This window comes from Meleagris gallopavo, chromosome 10, assembly GCF_905368555.1.
Source record: "Meleagris gallopavo chromosome 10, MGAL_WU_HG_1.1, whole genome shotgun sequence".
NCBI classification, from domain to species: Eukaryota; Metazoa; Chordata; class Aves; order Galliformes; family Phasianidae; genus Meleagris; species Meleagris gallopavo.
This window is the reverse complement of record NC_139413.1, coordinates 24,838,759-24,858,542: the sequence shown is the minus strand read 5'-3', so window position 1 is coordinate 24,858,542 and position 19,784 is coordinate 24,838,759. Positions and strand designations below refer to the sequence as shown.

Sequence of the window (19,784 nt, the reverse complement as noted above, 5' to 3'; positions counted from 1 at the left end):
GCTTTGTGGAAATGGAGTCAAGCAGAAGAACCATGTTCCCAACGAGAACAGCGAGCCCACACAGAAAAGAAAAAAGGCAATCAGAGATGCTGGAAATCCAGCTACATTAACTTTGGTTTGCAAGAAACTGCATGATTTAAGCAGTGAGGAAATGAATACAGCAGCTATACCTACTTATAGAATATTCAAGAAGGGCAGAGATTAATAGCTATGTTTCAGGGACTAGATTGCTCCAGGAAAAGACCCATTCATCCCTGCACACCAGGATGAATTCACTTTAGAAAGGAAGTGCAAAAGCAAGTAAAGGCTGAATGCAGCCCTGAACACCGCTGTGTGCATCAGCTGCGCAGAGGGAGAAGATGGAAGAGGGAGCTACTCAGCAGGAAAAGTCCCTCTCCTCATCCTGAAGTTGGGACATGATGCTGTTATAGGCGGTGCTAATGAGGAAACTGTGTGTCTGTTCTCCACTCCTGCTCCTGCTCCTGCTGCCATATATACACCACAGCATAAAGATGCTGAAGCTCAGAAGAAATTGACTGTTTGCAACTGAACTGCCTTGCAGTCCAGGGCAGATTCTCCCCTGTTAGTGGGGATTACCCTCAAATGTGAGTACTGGATGTGGGCTCTCTCTGTGCATTTATAAATGGCTCACCTACACATTTCACAAGAGGGGAAATGTCAGAAAGGAGGCTTAATGGAAGCCCCAGGAAAACAGCAACAGCAGTGAAACACCTCTTCTCTCCACAGCGTCCTTAATTCCAGCATCCATTATACCAAGAGACAATTAAAACCTGGCAAAAAGCCAGGTTGCTGCTAGTTAGCAACTGTTCCAGGCCTGAAATACATTCATGGATAAATACTTATGAATCTGTGAAACAGCACAAGATCAGCATCTCCATTCCCTGCCTTGTTCTCCCCCAGGAGCCTGGACCACATCTCCTGTGTTTCCAGTACTGGGCTGCAGCCCTTCTCCTGCCCACACCCAGGGCAGAGCTTTTAATTCACTGAACAGTTCTGCATGAATCATAACATGAGAGAGCAGAGAGATTTTCAGGCATAAATAAAACACACCCAACATGGTTTGTGGAAGGAAAGTGATTTGTATTATTAAACTGCGTTAGGATCAGTTGACTGTGGTCAGGCCTTGTGGAGGTAGGGCTGTGCCACTTGCCTGGACCCCACAGGAGATAAATACTACACAGCATTCCCTGTATTGCGTGACCAAGGTGCAACAAGTGTATCCTCCACTCCAAAGCCCAGCCAAGGCCCATCCTCAAGCACAAAGATAAAATAAGTTGGGTCTCTGGTCCACAACACAACAGCAGCAAATCGATTGCTTCGTAGGATGTGAGATGGCATGTGTTTGCTATGCCAGTTTCTGCCCCAACTCCTATGAGTTTGGAAGGCTTTATCAGGTCATCTGATTAAACACCATCTTGAGCAGAAATGGCCCAGATGCTGCCAATGGTCTTGCTTTCAACACTACTACGATTTTAGCTGATTTTAAGCAAATATGTTTTGAACTACCGCGTTATTTCTGCTTTTGTCACATACTGCCCCATGCCCCAATAACTTCTTAACCCATTTGCCTGCTCCTGACAAATCTGACACCAGAGCAGAGGTCATACAGCTATTGAGCAATGACAAAAGTAATGAAAGTAGGCCAATAAATCTTGCTGAAGTAGCCTCAAAGATGCAGTGAGTCTGCAACAGAGGCTGCAGTGCGGGCTCAACTACTGGGCACCGAAAAGCCTGTGTGAAGGAAGCCACATGGATGAGTCAGCTACCAGGAAAGCTCTGTGCTTCTCTGGGCAGAAGAGACCACTCTTCTCAGGAAGGAAGTCTCTCTATCTGGCCTATCTGATGTCTATAATATCAGGCAGGATTCTCAGCTGAACAACTGTAAAACACAGAAAACAAAGTTCCATCAGACCTGATGCACACAGAGCACCTTTCTTTCCATTGAGGTTTCTGGTTTTGACAGAACCAATCTCAAATTAAACAAGATCCAACCTGACCAGCAAAAGGAAACTTTCTGCTGCTGGGCAGGACTCATTATTGCTCAGTAACACCAGGATTCACAGACGAGGCAGGGCCCACACCAGCTGCTGCACAGATGGAATAAACAGCCCCTGCTTCACAGTTTTGTAAAAGCAACAGCCACATAAATGCATCAGAGAAAAGGAAGGAAAGAATTAACCATATTATAACTTCAGGCTATACATAGGCTATACTGTGTCTGGTGGAACTGGCCATCTTGTTACATAAAGTGACTTGGGAGGACAGAAAGTGACTTCTACTATGATTGCTTGAGCACCGTGGGGAACCTACCTGAGTAGGTTTCACCCATCAATGTATGGATGTACTCGGGAGAGCAGTGAACAGGCAGCAGAGACTGCAGCATTCGTGCAGTGGTTACAGCCTTGCACAATGTAATGCAGCATAAAGATAAAATAAAAAAATAAGGAAGTTAACTTACTACTGCAATACAGTAACAGATCAAAGGCTGGGAGCACCAAAGGAGTAAAAAGAGGAGCTGATAACAAAGTACAGTAACAGAGCTGATGCATGCAACCCAGCCCTGAAGCACCTTGCTGGTGAAGATAAGAGCTTTAGATGAGTCACTGACAGATCAAATGGATTATTAAAGGGACAACAAGGCTGCCAGTGCCAGCAGGCAGATGAGGCAGGAGAAATCCAAAGCTTTAGGCTCTCACGGCAACGTTAAAGCTCTGACAGGGTGAGACGGCCTTCCATCACAGATTCTCTATCTAAATAACCCAGATTTTCTGCCAGGAGACTGGCTTTCACTCCCCCACCTCAAAACTCCTATGTGGGGCTGCTGATGCCAAGTGCCTGCAGTGCTCCGGTACAAAACCCTGGCAGGAGGAGCGTGACTTCAGGCTTCCACACAACTAAGAACAAACAAGGTACTGTTTCCAACTGGAGGGAGAGGTGTCTCTTAAGAGCAGGAGAGCATCTGTGGACAAGCATTTAGTACAAAGCAGTCTTTTGTGCTGATTTAAGCCCAGCACCACACAGGTCTGTGTAGCTGTGAAGCGCTCCCTCACATCTCAGGACAGTTTGGTGTTTCTCCCTCAGCAGACCCTTCCTACCTAACTCCGTGTTTCACTAAGAGCTCGCAAAATCCCCCAGCTTTCCAGCCCTGTTTCTCAAGCTGCAGTGCAGAACTCAGACAATCAGAAGCTAAAGAAGCAGGTCTTGCTTTAAAGGTCAAAACATAATTCAAAAGGAATCTGCACACAGGGCAAAAAGCCAGCAAGGAGTTCCCTGCTGCTCTATCGCATTGCACCACATTGCAGCCTACATCAAGGAGATGCCAACTGGATATCAGATACACAACTACAGAAAACAGCATTCACCCTCAGAGAGCTGCATGTTACTGCAAGCACTGCTGCCCTTAGCTAAACTGCTGTGGCATATCCCACCACCATTGGATCCACTGTTTTGTTTCCCACCTGCGCGAAAAGCCTCTGTGCTGTTCCCTACCACAGTTTCTTGCATGTTTGCATTGAATTGATATTTCTTTTCATAGCTTTCTTCATTATAATGACTGCCAAGTCTGAAAATGATTGGATTTGTATCACAACAGTCATGACACCGAGAGTACTGCTTACCATAGCAGTGTAACTTACTGCTTACCATAGCAGTGTAACTTCAGTGTTTCTGGATCAGAGGGTTCTCCGAGAAGGGACCAGCAAACAAGGCTGGGATAAACTGAGGGCAAAAAAAAAGCACGCAGAGGCTACCCTGTGAAACAGGGGTGCCTCACAGGCTTGTTCAGCAGTACATCAGGAACACCTGAACTTTCCATGTCAGTCACTCCAAATGTTTGCCTCTGTACAAGCTGAGCTTACAGCCTGCTACTCTGCTGACTTTCCTCAGCAAAGCTGGCTGAAGGACAGAGTGTGCATTCAGCTGCCTGCCCAGGGTGGGTCCCTCGGGGTGCCACGGCGGCCCTGCACTGAATATCCTGTTTGTATTGTTCCTCTGCTCCACCAGCAGCTCAACCAGGGCCACTCCAGCATCGGAACTAATTCTGTCGTTGCAGCTAATCTGATACTGAGCTCACATATCAGCACACCATTTATCTAAAATGACAGTAAAGAATTGTAACCAGCCTAAGTAGAGAAATGATCTTTAAAAGTAAATTACCTAGAACCACACGTATTAAAAATGGATTAGTCATAATTAAAGATCTTTTCAGGGCTTTGTTCCAAATTTTATTTTACTGAATAGCTCCACTCTGCATTTCTGCACCTTAGTGCTTTCAGCTTGATTTAAAATTCAGTCTCAGCTTCATTTCCCATAGCTTATGAAGCCTGTTTCAGGAAGAACATATTCCCTTTGAGTTGTTTCTCTTTCTCAGCCCAGAGCTGCGGAGCTGTGTTGTGAGCCCCAGGAGATGCTCTGAGTCGAAGAGCTGAAAACAAACCGCACAGTGAAACAGGAGGTGCAGATCTGGTCAGAGCCCAGAGTAGGCTGTTCTCTCCTTTTGGTTGTCTCCCTTACCGCACTGTGCCACTCTTTTCACACTCATATCTTACTGCTTCCATTTCAGGGAAACAGTACAAACCTTCATTTTTGTATTCGGGAGAACAGCTGGTACTCAAGAAGTAAAAACAGTCACAGTTCAGCAGCTGCTCCCTTTGGACACCAGAACAACAACAGGCCTTGCTGGAGGAGGCTCACCAACACCACGAGATCTGTTCACCTTCCTGTTTTCCCTCTTAGCTCCACTACAGTTAGTAGCAGTTGTAAAAATTAATACATGCAGAGGAGCTAATGATACCCCTCCTTTCCCCTATGAAGTGTGTCAGATATCCATCTTAAAAGCACTGTAACAGAGCTAAATATTGTAATTATGATTACCAGTGTACGTGAGTAATGCCAGCTGGAAACCAAGGTAAGCCATCTCTTTGCAAATCACTGCTGACAGCAAGCTTAGCCTTGGAGGTTATCCCAGTATAAATCTGCTATCTAGCTGGCCAAAAGCTGTGAAAGCAGCAAAAATCCACAGCACAGACAAACTTAAAAGTATGTTACATTAATCTGTCAGTTGGTGGTCATGAATAGACTCACACACTCCTTGTGTTCGTTAAAATTATTGTTTTCTGTGAAGCTGCACTGCTCTCTGAGACCTCACATGCATTCATGCACGTACTCTGTTATCTGCCCATTGCAGCTGTATTTCCCAGCAGTTTTACAAAGACCTTCACTACACCAATGCCTCTACTCCCTCTGCAGAAGGCATCATCTTTTGTCAATATCTACATATAAGAAGTGTAATTTCCAGTAATTCAGGTGTATTTGCACTCCCTCAAATCCCACCTATTACATTTAGCTATAAATAAAGCAGAAGCAGGAAACTGGAAGAGACTGGGTGGGACAAGGAGTAAACGGAAGGAAGGAAGGAAAGATAAACCCATTACAGAAAAGCTATATTAGTGCTTCACAATACTATATAAAAACTAGGTTTTGCAATATCTCACATCCTCTTTCCTCAAGCAGTAAAGACTTTCTGTGCCACAACTGCTAGCTATACTGAAGCAAGAAGCACCTTGCCTACCAAAAATTTAAGATTGGGGAAATCTTTGCAAATATGTTCCTCTTGCCAGGCCTTGGTGCATTTAGATGAGAGACAGGATAGCTCTCACCAGAAATTTACCTCTTTGTCTCCACTTGGTGGTGCGATTTCCTGCAAGACGATATCATGTGACTTGTTGCCTTTTCAGGTAACACGTTTCAAGTCCACAAGAAACATTTGCCCTGCAGGCTGTGGAGCGCCTTTCTGTTTACTTGGCAGACAGGACAGAGCCTCTTCTTATCATCTTGAGATCCAACTATACTTCTTGCCTAATCCCAAACCATTAACATCAGTGAGGAAAGCAGGCTGCTTCCCCTCCAAAGCAGTGAGCTGTGATTCATAAAGGCATACACTCCTACTCATGCAACAACTGCAAAGGAATTTCTTCTAGCTACTGTAGTGCCAGTTTTCATACAGCTCCTTCTGCACTTAAGTACAAAGTGATAGTGGAGCACTGTCATCAAATTTTGTCCTGATTTCACGTATTCAGTCGTTATTTACAAAAGACTTATGAACGGTTGATTTTTAGCTCATTTAGAGCTTCCCTTGGTAAAATCCTACTATTCTTTCTAACAGAAGATGAGAAAGACAGTTTTATCTTGAGTGAAACATAAGAGCCATATTGAAGACCTGGTGCTAACATAACCAACTTTCTCTTCTAGCAGTCTCTACATATATATGTAATAATTGGAGCTCATAAGATATAACAAAGAAAACAAACTCAGGGTGGCGAGGGACGTCTTCCAAATAGTTCAAGAGATTTGGAAACCTTTGACTTCAACAAGCCAGAGAGATGCCTCTTAGTTTGGCAGCACACATAAGTTCCACCTGGACAATACAGCTGTTTCTCTTTGAGTGAAAATGCTGCATTTACCATAAGAATTGTGAGCTGTAAAACACAAGACTGGCTTGTAAACAGTTTTACGAAGAACAAGAAGTCGTAGCAGTGAACTTAGCTAAAGTCACTTACCAAAACGTCGTTCCTGCTCCAGAATGTCTCTTCTGTAACAGAGGCTATTCATGCCCTCAGGGTACACACATAGGACGCATTTTGTCCAAAGTAACTCACTTCTGTACAGCAGCACAGCCAACCAACAGACGTGTCGTATCAGGCTGGCAACTACACAGCTGTAAACCCCATCTACCCGAAGACAGATGATGAGGGAATTGTTCCTTCCTTCAGTTCCTTCCCATGTCCCCATGCACCTCCTGATGCCTCAGCTGGAAAGACTCACTCTATGTTTCTTATTCTTGATTAAGATTCTGTTTCTTCATATAAAACTGAAACGTTCTCCCTGAAATGTCTCTTCACAAACAACTTTGGCAGCTAGGAGCTTGAATGACATGTCACGACTTATACATCTCACTTTGGACATAAGAAAATGCAATCTAAACGCTGGTCACACGAGCAAGGGACAAGTCAACATCCAGAATATTAATTGAATGGACTTGAAGTGCTGCTTTTTTTTTTTTTTTTCCTTAAACCTGCAAACCTTCAGCCACAGCAGCGTGTTTTGTGTGTGACATAAGGACCCTCTTTAGGGGTCCGTTACTTTTGGCGGGCTCCTGCGAAGCACGCGCTCCGCCCGAACAGCCTCGCGGCCACGTTCTGCTGCGCGTGCAGCGAGCAAGAGCACCAGAGCAAAACCGCTCCAGGACCGGGCGCGAGGTCCCACGTCCCGTTCCCGTGGCGACGCCGCGCCCTCACGCGACCGCCCCCGGCCCCTCCCACCAGCTCCCGTCGCTATTGCGGCCGGCCATTCCCTTTCCCCGGCCTCATTCATGCCCCGACAGACCTTCCCCCATCACGTGACGCGGGCGCTCCCCAGCCGAGCTTCGCCGCCGCTTCCGGGCCGAGGGCGGGGCCGAGGCGCGTATGTGTGAGGGCGCGCGCGGAGCGGGGGGGGGCGGCGGCCGCGGCGGCGGCTGAGGGGAGTAGGCGCTCCCGTCAACATGGCGGCGCGCGGGGCGGGCAGCGCCTGAGCCCCTCGGCCCCGCCGCCCTCCTGCTCCGCCATGGAGAGCGAGGAGGAGCAGCACATGACCACGCTGCTCTGCATGGGCTTCTCGGACGCCGCCGCCATCCGCAAGGCCCTGCGCCTGGCCAAGAACGACATCAACGAGGCCGTGGCGCTGCTCACCAACGAGCGGCCCGGCCTGCACTACGGCGGCTACGAGCCCATGGAGAGCGGGCAGGGCCCTCAGCCCGGACGCGGCTCTCCCGCCGGCGGGCAGGGCTCCCGCGACGGGGACGGCGGCGGCGGAGGCGGCGGTGGAGGCTTCGACCCTCCGCCCGCGTACCACGAAGTGGCGGAGACTGAGGTGAGCCGCGGCTCGGCACCCCGCCTTCCCCCCCCGGCCGTGCCCGGAGGAATGGCTGCCCCGGGATCTTTTCGCCCCGTGTCCGTGTTTTCTCGGAGCTGTTTGCTCCGCGCGAGGGGAAGTGCGGTCCGGGTGTTGCTTTGGATAAGCCCGAGTGCTTTTTGCGTACGATTTTCTTCGAGTGAGCTGAACGCGTTCAGAAGCGGGCGTACAATGAGTTCAAATGTTCTTCAAACAAAGGCTTTATAAATTATAGCTGTGTTTGAAAAGCACGCCTGGAGCAGCGGGGCTGGAGAACGTCAGCCTTCTGCAGCTCTCTTCGTTCTGCCTTTCCCTTCCATGCATTCCCGGCACCCAGGGCTCCCTGCCCTGCACCTCCGCCCATGGCTCTGGGTGCTGCCAGAACTGTGTCCAAAACTTCCTGCAGCACTCATGGAAAGAGCTCATTGGTGATGCCCACATTGTGGAGCCCATAGGGTAAGAATAGAACTGCTGTGCTGTCTGGTGCCTGCAGGCTGCTCTGCACAGCCCTCACGGAGCTCGAGCTCATGCACCCTCTCATGAGCAGTGCCCTAGGGGTGTTCTGAGCCAGAAGTGCTCTCTTCCAGTGTATATACCTAAATAAAATATCTATACATGGAGAATATGTGCACGTATCTACTAACTGCACGTGCACAGATCAGCTGTATCCATGGTCTCAGAGTGCTGCCTCAAAGTGCAACCTTGCAGAATAAAAACAGGTGATTTTTACGCTGAATTTCCTTGTTCAGATCCTTACCTGATGTAAGAAGATGATAATGTATGTGGAGTGATCTGTTGGACTGCACGTGTGCTGTGCAGGAGTCAAGTCACGTTACTGATGGAAGCAAGAGGGAGCTGGTTGCCAGGCTCTGCTTTGAAAGGTTGTGAGAGAGCTCTGCTCGTTCACATCCAGGTCTTTGTAACTGTGAAGGGAGTGGATTTTCCTATCGGCTCTCTCATAGCTAACCTGAGCTGTCAGTGTGACGTTTAAAGAGAAGCTGTCACTTTAAACTTCAGAAAAGCACTTTTTTTTTCCCCCCACTGCTGTTCTTATTACAGGTGACACTGACAATTCTAACAGGGTTTCTTTCTTACTATTGCAGTTTGTATGTCTGATCAAACTAACTTCAGTTTCCTTCGCCGCTCATGTTGGTGTTTGCTTTGCGTTCTTGATAACCTGAGGGAGGAAAACTAAAGCATTTGAATACAGGCAGATGATTACAAATCCACAAAATAAGCGTGGAAGGATTAAAATATCTCGCTGCATTAACCTTTATATAAACTCGGGCCTTAATTTAGTAATTGGGGGTATTTGCATATGAATATCTGTCAACTCCTCTGTGTGTATACATTATATCTTTTTAATGCAATAGTTGGGCCTCTAAAAGTTGTGAGAGTTAGGATTATTTTCCTCTGCTTGTCTGACATTGCAGTGCAGCCTAGCAGCTTTCAACATGCTTCATAAAATGACAAGAAAAGAAATTATGTTTAATTGCTTTTTAGCCTTTTTTTCCTCCAAACTTAATTTGGAAGTATATTTAATAAACTACAGCTGTTATTTAGGTCGTTAATCAGTAAGTAGTTTCCCATACAGCACAAGCTTATGGCCTGAGAAGCTGTACAGAAAGCCAAGTGCACAAACCCTTGTATTATTCAGTGTAGTCATATAGATTATGTTGTAGTGTCCACGTGCTATCTTGTAGCATGGAATTCAGCTGTTATTTCTGCTTATCTTCCTGCCAGGAGAGATCCTTCTACCAGTATGCATTCTTCTTTCTCATCATAATGCTGATTTTAATGCTCACTTAGAGGTAGCGTTGTATTGCTCGTTTTGGTTTTTGGGTTGTATATGCCAATAATGTACATGGGGGGGGGAAAAAAAAAGAGCACAGCTGTTACAATTTTCCCCTAAATAATTTTTTTCCAGTCTAATGATCTTTCCCGTAACTATGTGAACAAAAGTTAGTTTGACTTCTTTTTTATTTAAAAATAACAGGCAGACTTCAGCCGTGCTCCAAGACGTGTGTCAGCTCTGTACTTTGTATATGTTCTTTTTATGGCTGAGTGCAGTTTACTGTGCATATAAGAGTAAATTTATGGATGATTGAACACTTGACGTTTTCTCTAACCAGTAATGAACCCATTATGTTTGCATATGTTGATTTGGATTCTATTACATAATGTTAGAACCTGTTCTGCTTGGTTGATCAAAGAAAGGTTCATCTGTCGGTGTTCTTTGAAAATATCACAGCAATCAGATACATATCTTATTCATAAAAACATCTTTCATTTGGTGAAGTAGTAAAGCCAGTCTGCGGCCTCCTTCAGCGGTCCATGCTGCTGATCTTCAGGGGCATCTGGAGGTGATACAGGGGGCTGAATTTGGAAGGCAGCTGTTGTGAGCTGGCCCAATATGTGCTCTGTGTGTCACATGTGAGACTTGACATAAGAACACACATGAACTCATTTTCACAAGGGCTCAAATGTTGGAATCATCAGCCTCGTGTTTTCCACACTGATTCCATTGGAAGTTACTACCTGTGATGTGTGCTGTTAGCATGACCGCGCTTAACTAACTTGGAAATACAGATGGTTTTCACGTTTCCTTGTGCAGTTTTCCTGAAATCTTGGGAAGCTGATCTGTAGGTTTGCATTTGGCTCGGCGTTCTGCCCTCTGCAGTGCTAAACCACTTTGACAGGCTCAGATCAGCTGCTTTTATAAGAGGTAGCTTTGCCAGTTTGATACAACTTCTACGTTTATGTCTGTTGGCTGAAGTAAATCTGATAAGTACATTTTGGCAAGAATCTGAGCTTCTTTTATGTTTATTCCTTAGGCAACACAAAGATTTGTACTGTGATCCTCTGGAGTAGAGAAGAGGGTTATGCTCATCTTTTCATGACTGACAAATAAGCTGTTATGTGAACTGCTGCTGAATCCATGGGGTTTATGATGAAACCATAAATGAATGTGATGACACTGTCTGTCAGTGTGTCCAGGAACTGCCGTGAGCGCCCTGGGCGCTGACTTTAGCAAGCCACAGAGAAATAGGATAGAGAAGAGCAGGACAAGCAAAAGCAGGGCTTGTGGGTCCGGATTTAACATCTTAACAGCTTCATCCTTGAAATCAGTTGTTTGCAAACATCCACACATCCTGCCAGAAAGCAGTGGTGTGGATGAGATGTGGTTGTGAAGCGAGGGATATTTCTCTCTGTTAAGAGAGATCTTATAAAAGTCTGGTAAAGAGACATGATCAGATTTCACTCTGAGTTGAATATCTGATTGCAGCTCTGTATGTTCCATTTGATAATTCACGGGTAATGTGTTTGTGTCGACTGAAAACGGGGTCACAAAAACACCAAAAAAGTTTTTTTTAAATCTTGGAATCTATTGCAAATTCCTCTCTCAGAACTGAAGGCTGCATGCTGTTCAAGGACTGTGTTCAGCCAATGAATCAAAGCACTGAAAATTGCAGGATTTGTCAGCACCACACAAGTATTCTGGGTACTTCTTCAGCAATGAATGTATTCACTTATTGAGTTATTTTATAAAGTAACACAAACTCAAGTTTAATAAATGAGAAAACTTCCATGTCTGCTTAATAACAATAACTGCCTGTCTTCACAGGCATGCATATGTGCAGGTGGGAGGAAATATTATCAGCAGTCACCGTGTTGTACTCACTGTATGGCACAGGCACACGTAACTCACGTAGGGTTCTGGTCTGACCATGTTTGCGGCTGATGTGAGAGGCACAGCCAGCCCTGCGCTGCGCTCACCTCTGCCACATCCCGTTGTCACCTCCATGGTCTGTCCTGAAGCTGTGCATGACCTGCTTGTGGCAGATATCCCTAGAATCACGTAATGATGGCGAGAGTTCACAATCTCATGTCTGTCCTGGGCTACACCCAGACTGCAGGTTGGACTTGCTTGATATAAACCTTCCTAAAATGAGATCTTGATTGTTTTTAAACTGCTTCTCAGAGTCATTACTGTGACCTTTTGGGTAAATTGTTATTAGTGGATCGTGTTACCATCTAGCTATCCTTGTCTCCTTTGGCATGCACTCTTTATTTTATTTTAATTTTAGTTGAGCTGGATCAAAAGCTCATATATACCAGATACAGTAGAATCATAGAATGGCCTGGGTTGAAAAGGACCACAACGATCATCTCGTTTCAACCCGCTGCTACGTGCAGGGTTGCCAACCAGCAGACCAGGCTGCCCAGAGCCACATCCAGCCTGGCCCTGCATGCCTCCAGGGATGGGGCATCCATAACCTAGTACATAAGGTTTATAGTATAACTTATCCAAGAAGCTTTTAGAAGTGCTGTTGATGTCAAGAGGAGTGGGTCAGCAACTGCAGTGAGTGCCAGCGCCAGGACCCATTTCTGACTCCCATTCTGTGTCTAAAACCTATTCCAGCTCAGCACGGGGGGTTGTGCTGCATCACAGAGGGTCTGCAACCAGACTTTGTAGCTGCTGGCTTGTACAATGAGGGTAATGGCTTGTGCTGACTGCAAATACCGTGGACGTTAAGCTTGTGGAGTGCTTTGGTCCTTGATTGGAAGGAGCTGTATTTACTTAAAGACAAAAAAAAAGCTATTTAGGAAATGCAATGGATTTCACAGTTTTGTAAATTTAAGTCAGTCTTCTGTCTTGTAAGCAGAGTGGAGCTTTGCAGAAGTGACTATTTCTGGCATTCTCAAGTGGAAGCTTTGCAGTGTGGCTTGTCTAGAAATTGGCCTTGTAAAACAATTAAGCAATCAAATAGAGCTCTGTGGCTGATTCTGGCGGTGAGTTCCTGGCTGGGTGCCATGGGAATGTCAAGTGGAATTAGTACTTTAGCACTCTCGGTTTTCAGCATCTTTGTTTTCAAAAATTAAACCAGCTGTCCTGGTGTAGAACTTCATTTTAGGCTGTCTGCATCGGTGCTGCCTTGGATTTGGAAAGAAAATTCCCCGTGCGTCATCTTGGAGACACCACTAAGATCAAGAAGGTAGGGAGGATTGGGGTAATGCTGGAGGGGCAGTTTGCTAACTTGAAAAATAAGGCTTGTTTCAGAGAACTTGTAAGCCTGTTATTGTGTAACGTTGGAGTAATCTTCGCATGGAGACTGACACCTCTAAATTACTGCGAGGGCAGTGCCTGCAGAGGCAGCTCTGCGCAGGCATCCCTCAGCTGGGCAGGAAGCTGACACGGGGCTCTCTGGAGGCATTTGCTGGTCATCTTCCCAGCTTCAAGTGCTGCTCTGTGGCAGCTGTTTAACAAGGAAGTGAAATACTGAGGAAGAATGAGAATAAAAACAAATTAGCCAGTGTTAGAAGTTAATTCCAGCAAATCATTTGGCTTGCTTTTGGATTAAGGAACACTGGCTCTTTGTGTGAAGAGGGCAAGGATGGAAAGGAAGTGCCCCTTTCTTTTGTAAACTCTTAATTTGAAAAAAATCACGTATTTCTGCTGCCATGGAAACAGTCCCTGGTATGTATGGTTCAGTTAAACTTTGTGGGCCAAATTAAAAAAAAAAAAAAGAAAAGAAAACTAAACCCCAGTGTACTGAGTGCTTCATGGCACCTGATCTTCCTGCGCACAGTGTAGCAGCAGTTTTCACCTCTCATGCTCCGACACCCAGCAGAGCTGTCTTGGGAGGCGTTTACAGATGGGTTTCCTTGGTGCTTGATCACAAATTTGTAACGATATGGTGTGGAACTGGAATTCAGACTCATTCTCAGCTTCTTTGTTGCGTCTGTCTCACTATACATCTATAAAAGTAGAACAGAAGTGTTAAGGGTGTGTTTAGCAGTGTTGCTGAGTAGTTTTCCCTTCCAGAGCTTGAATTTTGGCCACTGAAGTGTCAGAATAAATACTTTATCTACTGCTTCTGCAGCACTTCTCTGTTCATGCCTGGTGCTTTGCCAAAGGGGAACAGACTTATTGACTTAAGGATTTGCAATTTGTTGTTTTATTCTATTAAGATGTTTATCTGATTCCACTCAGTTATTTTGAGTTGTTTGGTAATAAGCAGTGCATTTTGTGCTTACAATAACTAAAGGGTTGGGAAGAGCAGTGCTGTCACTTTGGTCCGTTTTGCTGGGCACTGTGCTCCTCTGAGCCACAGGGCATGGTGGGGATATTGCACTGCAGCACTGCAATATCACCATGGAGATCAGGGGTACAGTTCAAGCTGTGTTTTAGAAAACCCCAGTTGTAGTTCTTCCCCATCCAAGTTCATGTTGTGTTCTTTCTCCTAGGTTTATGTAGTTCTTGAGTTTTGAGAGGGGGTGGGGGAAGCCATATTTTTGGTGGCTGATTGGTTATAATCCTTCATACGTACTGAGGAGACTTCATTCTAACCATACATTCGTGATAACCTGCTCGTGCTGTTCCCTGTTAAGGTCAGAGTCCAAAGCTTTGCATGCAAACGTTCACCAAACAAATCACTTCTTTTCTTGGAAGGTATTTATGGTGGGCTCCCGGTAAGTGCAGTCCTTAACACAGGGTTTATTTTCCTTTAGTGACTAGAATGGGATCATTGCTTCACATTAACATTATTAAATCCTTATGTTTTTTCTTATGACAAGTCTCTTTGCTTGTGTCAAGTAGTGCATAGCAAAAATATGAACTTAAAGGCTTTATTTCTATGCAAGAAAGAACAGAATAGTGACATATCTACCAAGAAGCTTACTTAAGTCATAGAAAGCATTCCTTTCTGTCAGTGTGCTGGGGGATTTTTGCATACAGGTATGTGTTCCCTTGGACAGGAATGCAAGCGAATGACGCTGTATCTGCTTGAGTTGTACAGCAGTTAGAAACTGCTACTATGTTTTGAGATAAGTGGCTGTTCCTCAGTAAGTTGTTATGGATGGTTCCTGCAGCCTGACCAGAGCTTCAAGTTCTTTCAGCTTTATCAGAACAAAGTGGGTTCCAAGTAAGAAAATGTAACCGTGTGTTTAAACATTGCCATCTCCTGCCTAAGTGTGAAGTGGTAGCTTTGATTTATTTGAAAACCTTTATTCCAGTGAATCAATTGTGGGTAACAGGCATCTTCCTCCTAGGAGTTAATTAAAATGGGAAAGAAAAAAAAAACCAACGAATTGACACCCAATGTGAAAGTAAAAGCTGCTATAATTAGCAGTACGACAGATAGACCTGCAAGTCATAACTGCAGGACTCATGGCTGCTCCCAGAAGTTGATGGACGTGATAGATAAGTGAGCAAAGAACTGCTCTTTCTGGTTGTATGGGTGTTCGATGCAGGGCCTCCACCTGAGTGCTGGGCTGCTTTGCACACAGCAGTGAATCACACAGCAGTGCTGTGCCAGAGGGAAGTACTGCCATTGGACTTGGCAGCGGGGGCAGCTGGAGCACTGAGCAGCTGATCCTTATTGCTCAGTAAATCTGTGTTAAAAGTAAGAGGTGGGCCTCATTTTTGTCTTCTAGTTCTGGCTTTAAGGATGTTGTGTTTCTTCATTACAGCTTTTCAGTGCAGTTAAACTCGATCGTGTTTGTTGGTATGTAGTAACAAGAAGGAGGTCTGTTTGTTAGCAATACAGCAACACATCAAATTCTGTTTGCTTGGCTGTAAAATCACCCGTGGAAACCACTTACTGGAGATGCATGAGGGTGAGGGACAGTTTGATTGTAAAAGCTCCGATCCCATCATTTATTAAAAGAAACATGACTTTCTGGTTCTGTTTCATTAATTATATAAGATTCAAGAGCACGTGGCATAACTTAGCTCTAGCGACACTGAACTGCATTGATATCCTTCTCTCAAAATCAAATTAACAAACTGAATTTATAATTTGGCTGTAATTTCATTCCAAGAGTGCCAGCTAACATCAAAATACACACTCTTGAGCTCCTTGTTGCTTTATGGAAAGTGACCAGCATAGGGAAGTTGGTGGCTTTCATTGAACAGCTTGATAAGTCAATTAACTGAATGCTGCAGGAATGCATTTTGAAGCCTTGAACTGTGAACTTTTGGCAGTTAACTTTAACTTCTATTCCACTTCTTATGCAAGGGTTAATCTTTGTTCTGTGTTAGTCTTCATGGCAGGCTTTACGCAGAAGTATCTCTTCAGACTGCAAACAGCCTGGGGAGGTGTCAGATCTCCTGAGTGACAGCCCTGAATCAGCACTTGAAACTTGAAGTGAGGATATTTTCTCAAATACTCTTCTTCCCCAGGTGAAATAAAGGCCTGTGAAGGCTACCAGTAGGTTCCCCAGTGACAGTTCCTAGCCCTTTAGTTCCAAAGCACTAATTAACCACTGTTACCTGTTCAGAGCTGTGGTGCGTTGTCTTTGTGAATGTCAGGAGAGCAAGTAGGCCCTTCAGTGTGTTGGTTAGCAGGGAGCCAGCATAAAACATTGGAAGATCTTATGTAGCACCTTGGTGGGCAGCTGGGGCACTGCTGAGCCGTCAATGCAAACAGCAGTGCACTAATTGCAAGTTGGATGGTGAACAGTTTGGGTTTTGTACATTAGAGGTATGAAAGAGCAGCAGTGTGTTTTCAGTGTTCCTCATACTGGGTGAGCTGTAAGAGATGAGGTACAGACTGGTCATGGTGGCAATCTCTATGAGTATGAAATTAGTTAATGATTTGGAGTTTGACATTGGCATTTCTCTGAGCCCGTTGCATGTTTCGTGGCAGCTATGAGGCTGCTTTTATGTGATGCGTTCTACAATTAATACATAATTAAGCTTGACACTTTCTGGGCAGGATTTTAGTAGCAGAAAATCGACGTTTAAGGATGACTTGTCATTTTTGGTGAACAGAAGGTGCCAAAGATGCACTCCTCCAATGCAAATAGTTCCCTTTGTTGTCAGGGCAGTTTCCAGCACCGCACCCTGGTGCTGGATCACAGTGATCTTCTTGTCACCATTCTCTTGGGAGACTCAGTACAGCAGCAGACCAGTTCTGTTCTTAACATAGCTATGGTAATGCCCTTTCATGTGAGCACACCATGAAGAAAATGTATTAATTCACTCATTATGTGTTTCTGTAATATGGCAGGTGCTGCTCATCGCTTGTGGGGGAAGAGGTGAATAAAGAGCAGCTCCACTTATGGGGAAGCAGAGCAACAGGTGCAGCTTTTCAGCAATGTTGAAAGGTCTGCACTGCTGTGAGGCTGCACCTCTCAACCACTAATGTTAGTAATGGATATTCAATGTGGATACTCTGCTCTAGGGAACGAAGAAAGCACAGCTCTCTTAATGTAATCATTTGTTGAGATCTTGTTTTGCCTATGCTACAAGTCCAGGCTGAAATGGAATCTGGGAGCTAGCAATGGAATGTTTGCACTACAGTCAGGCTTCCTTTATTAAGCTAATTGTTGTATTCTATGCAGTTAGTATTAAGGGCTTTCCTTAGAAATTCATTTTCTGCAGGAAGTTAAATATGTTCTGGGTGGATATCATCTACGAAAGCTGTATCACTGCAGCAGGATATTTCCTAGAGAGCAGTTGCTTTTAAATACCTTCAGTATCTTTTTATTTGGACGCTCAAACATCACTTCTCCAGAAGTTCGCAAGAGGTGATTTCCCAGATGTGAGCTACGTTAAACTTCCTTGCACAGTGCTGGATCAGAGAATGTCAGTTGCAGAAGCTGGAGATCCATATAGCTTTCCATAATGGCAAACTTGGGACTGAGTGTTTATAGAGCATTGTGGGAAGGTGGCACCTTCCCAAACACTGACGTGTTGTCTTGCCTGAGTCCTGTTTTGCATTACACTCCTATAAATTGTAGTGCTGCTGTCGAGAACCTACCATTAAGTACAGCCACCGTGTGCTGTTGTCACTCGTGCCTATTAACTTCACAGGGTAAGCTCTGTACAATTGCCATTTCCTTGACATAATGTTTTTGAATTGCTATGAAAGTGAATAGGATCCATTTACATTTTAATACACAGGTCTGATCTTGCAACAAGGGAGTGCAGTGAGAGCTTGCAGTGCCCTTCTGCACGAACTGATTCCATTCCTCATACACCGTGTCCTCTCCAGTCCAGCCATTTCGTTCAGCTTACGCCGTGTGTCCCTGGCTCCCCTCCGGCTGCGATCCTGTTACCCCCATGACACTTGTGTTTTCCTCGGACAGTTGCTCCTGCCTGCTGCCAGGCCTGACCCAGTCATTCTGTCCTTTCTCCTGCTTCAGTTGTTCGCTGTTCTGCAGCCAGAGGAAGTCTCTGTGAACTCTGACACATGGGCTAGATAGCGCTGATGCAGTGTGAAAAGAGTAAACAACATAGAAGAAGTAGATAACTTGCCTAGAATTGTGTTTGGCACTGCTGAGGCAGTTACCTCGTGTGGCACCTAACAAAGGACAGGGGCTCGTTCCGAGTGCTGCCAGTGCACAGAAATAGCTGCTGCTCTGTGCCACGAGCAATGGGACATGGAAAGCTGAGCTGCAGCCTTCTGCTTGCTTTTTTCCGTTTGCATTCCAGAATGCTTTCCAGTAACTTACTTTGACTTCAGGAGAAGTACAATTGTAGTTTCCTTGCTGGGCATCTGTAGCTGAATTTTTTTTTCTTTGGCTAATCCAGCACATCAGTCTTGTTTGTTTTCAGTGCGATTGGGTGAGGGGTGATGAAATTCATCTGTCTTAGACTAAACTATTTCATGTTCATCTGCAGTTGAAAACGGGATTAAAATGTATGAGTCTCTGAAGATTGGTTTTGTGTTCTACAATCTCCCATGGACTAGATGATCTTAGCATATCCCATCCCAGACAGAAGTGCTAAGGAAAAAGATTTGGTGCTTAAATTGCCAACTAGTTAGCAATTAGTTGTGTAAACACAGTAGTTATCACTTAGATGAGATATATGAAGGTATGTAATCATGCCATACAAAATCCTACCTTGAGAAACAGAAGGCATCTAAGAAACTGTTAAGGATTTGACTTGCTGCTTAAAGTACAGCCGTGCTTTCCAAAGCTACAAAATCCTTTAAAGTGTCTAGGAGAGGTAAGAATTGCTTCACTTGAGCTTCTTTTTATTCACAGAAAAATGATGAAAATGGGAATTGCTCTGGAGAAGGCATTGAGTTTCCAACAACCAACTTGTATGAGCTAGAGAGCAGAGTTCTAACAGATCACTGGTCCATACCCTATAAGCGGGAGGAGTCTCTAGGCAAGTGCCTGATTGCATCCACATATCTAGCAAGACTGGGTAAGTTCTACTTCTACACTTATAGAGATTATCTGCTCATAAGATTTCAGAGACATGTAGTGGGCAACTAAACCTCTTGTATTAATTTTGCAGCTGTTTACTTAGCACTCTGCAGAATGATCACGTCTCTGTGAAAGTGGTTACCAGCGAATTATTCTATCTAATGCTATAATAGGAGTGTTGATCTCTTTTTTTTCCTAAAGTAATTTGTTTACTTAAGCTCTTTTTCTAAAAAAAAAAAAAGCACACGTTTCTTTATATTCTAATGACTGTAGGAGTTGCTGTTTTTTCAGAGCTGAATTACTGACTCGTTTTTCATTGTGCTGGTTCTTTTCCATTTGTGAAAAAACAAGCTGTCATCTAAATCCGTGCTGTACCAGCCTTGTGTAACTGGTTGTTTTTTGCTAGTGAAATGCTTAGACTGCTTTAGAATTAGCAATTTGACTGTTCTGTGTTTAGTACTTGGGCCATGGTTAAGCTTGTTGCAGAGGCATCATGCCCAGCTCCTGGCAGAATGAGAATGCAGGTAGTTTTTCTATCGTGCCCAATAGCAGCCAAAAGGGAGGTAATAAGATGTGGAGGTTGTTGGTGGTTCTGGCTTGTGTTTTTTTAACCTGCATTAAAAGACCATGAGTAGGTTTGGTTTTGGTGGGGCAAGTGAAGCCCCAGT

The 19,784-nt window shown here is 44.8% G+C and overlaps 1 protein-coding gene across 2 annotated transcripts in view; it reads left to right on the top strand.

Annotated features, from left to right (window-relative positions):
* Positions 1-7,394: 7,394 nt before the first annotated feature.
* USP24 (ubiquitin specific peptidase 24) overlaps positions 7,395-19,784 on the top strand; it is a 59,667-nt gene continuing 47,277 nt past the window's right edge. The window contains exons 1-2 of one of the 2 annotated variants that reach the window (XM_085231230.1): positions 7,395-7,929; positions 18,949-19,114. In XM_085231230.1, coding sequence (XP_085087356.1) covers positions 7,624-7,929; positions 18,949-19,114 — 472 coding nt within the window. In that variant the 5' untranslated portion in view covers positions 7,395-7,623. The remainder of the gene's footprint in view (positions 7,930-18,948; positions 19,115-19,784) is intronic. The other variant, XM_085231231.1, reaches the window with a different exon arrangement.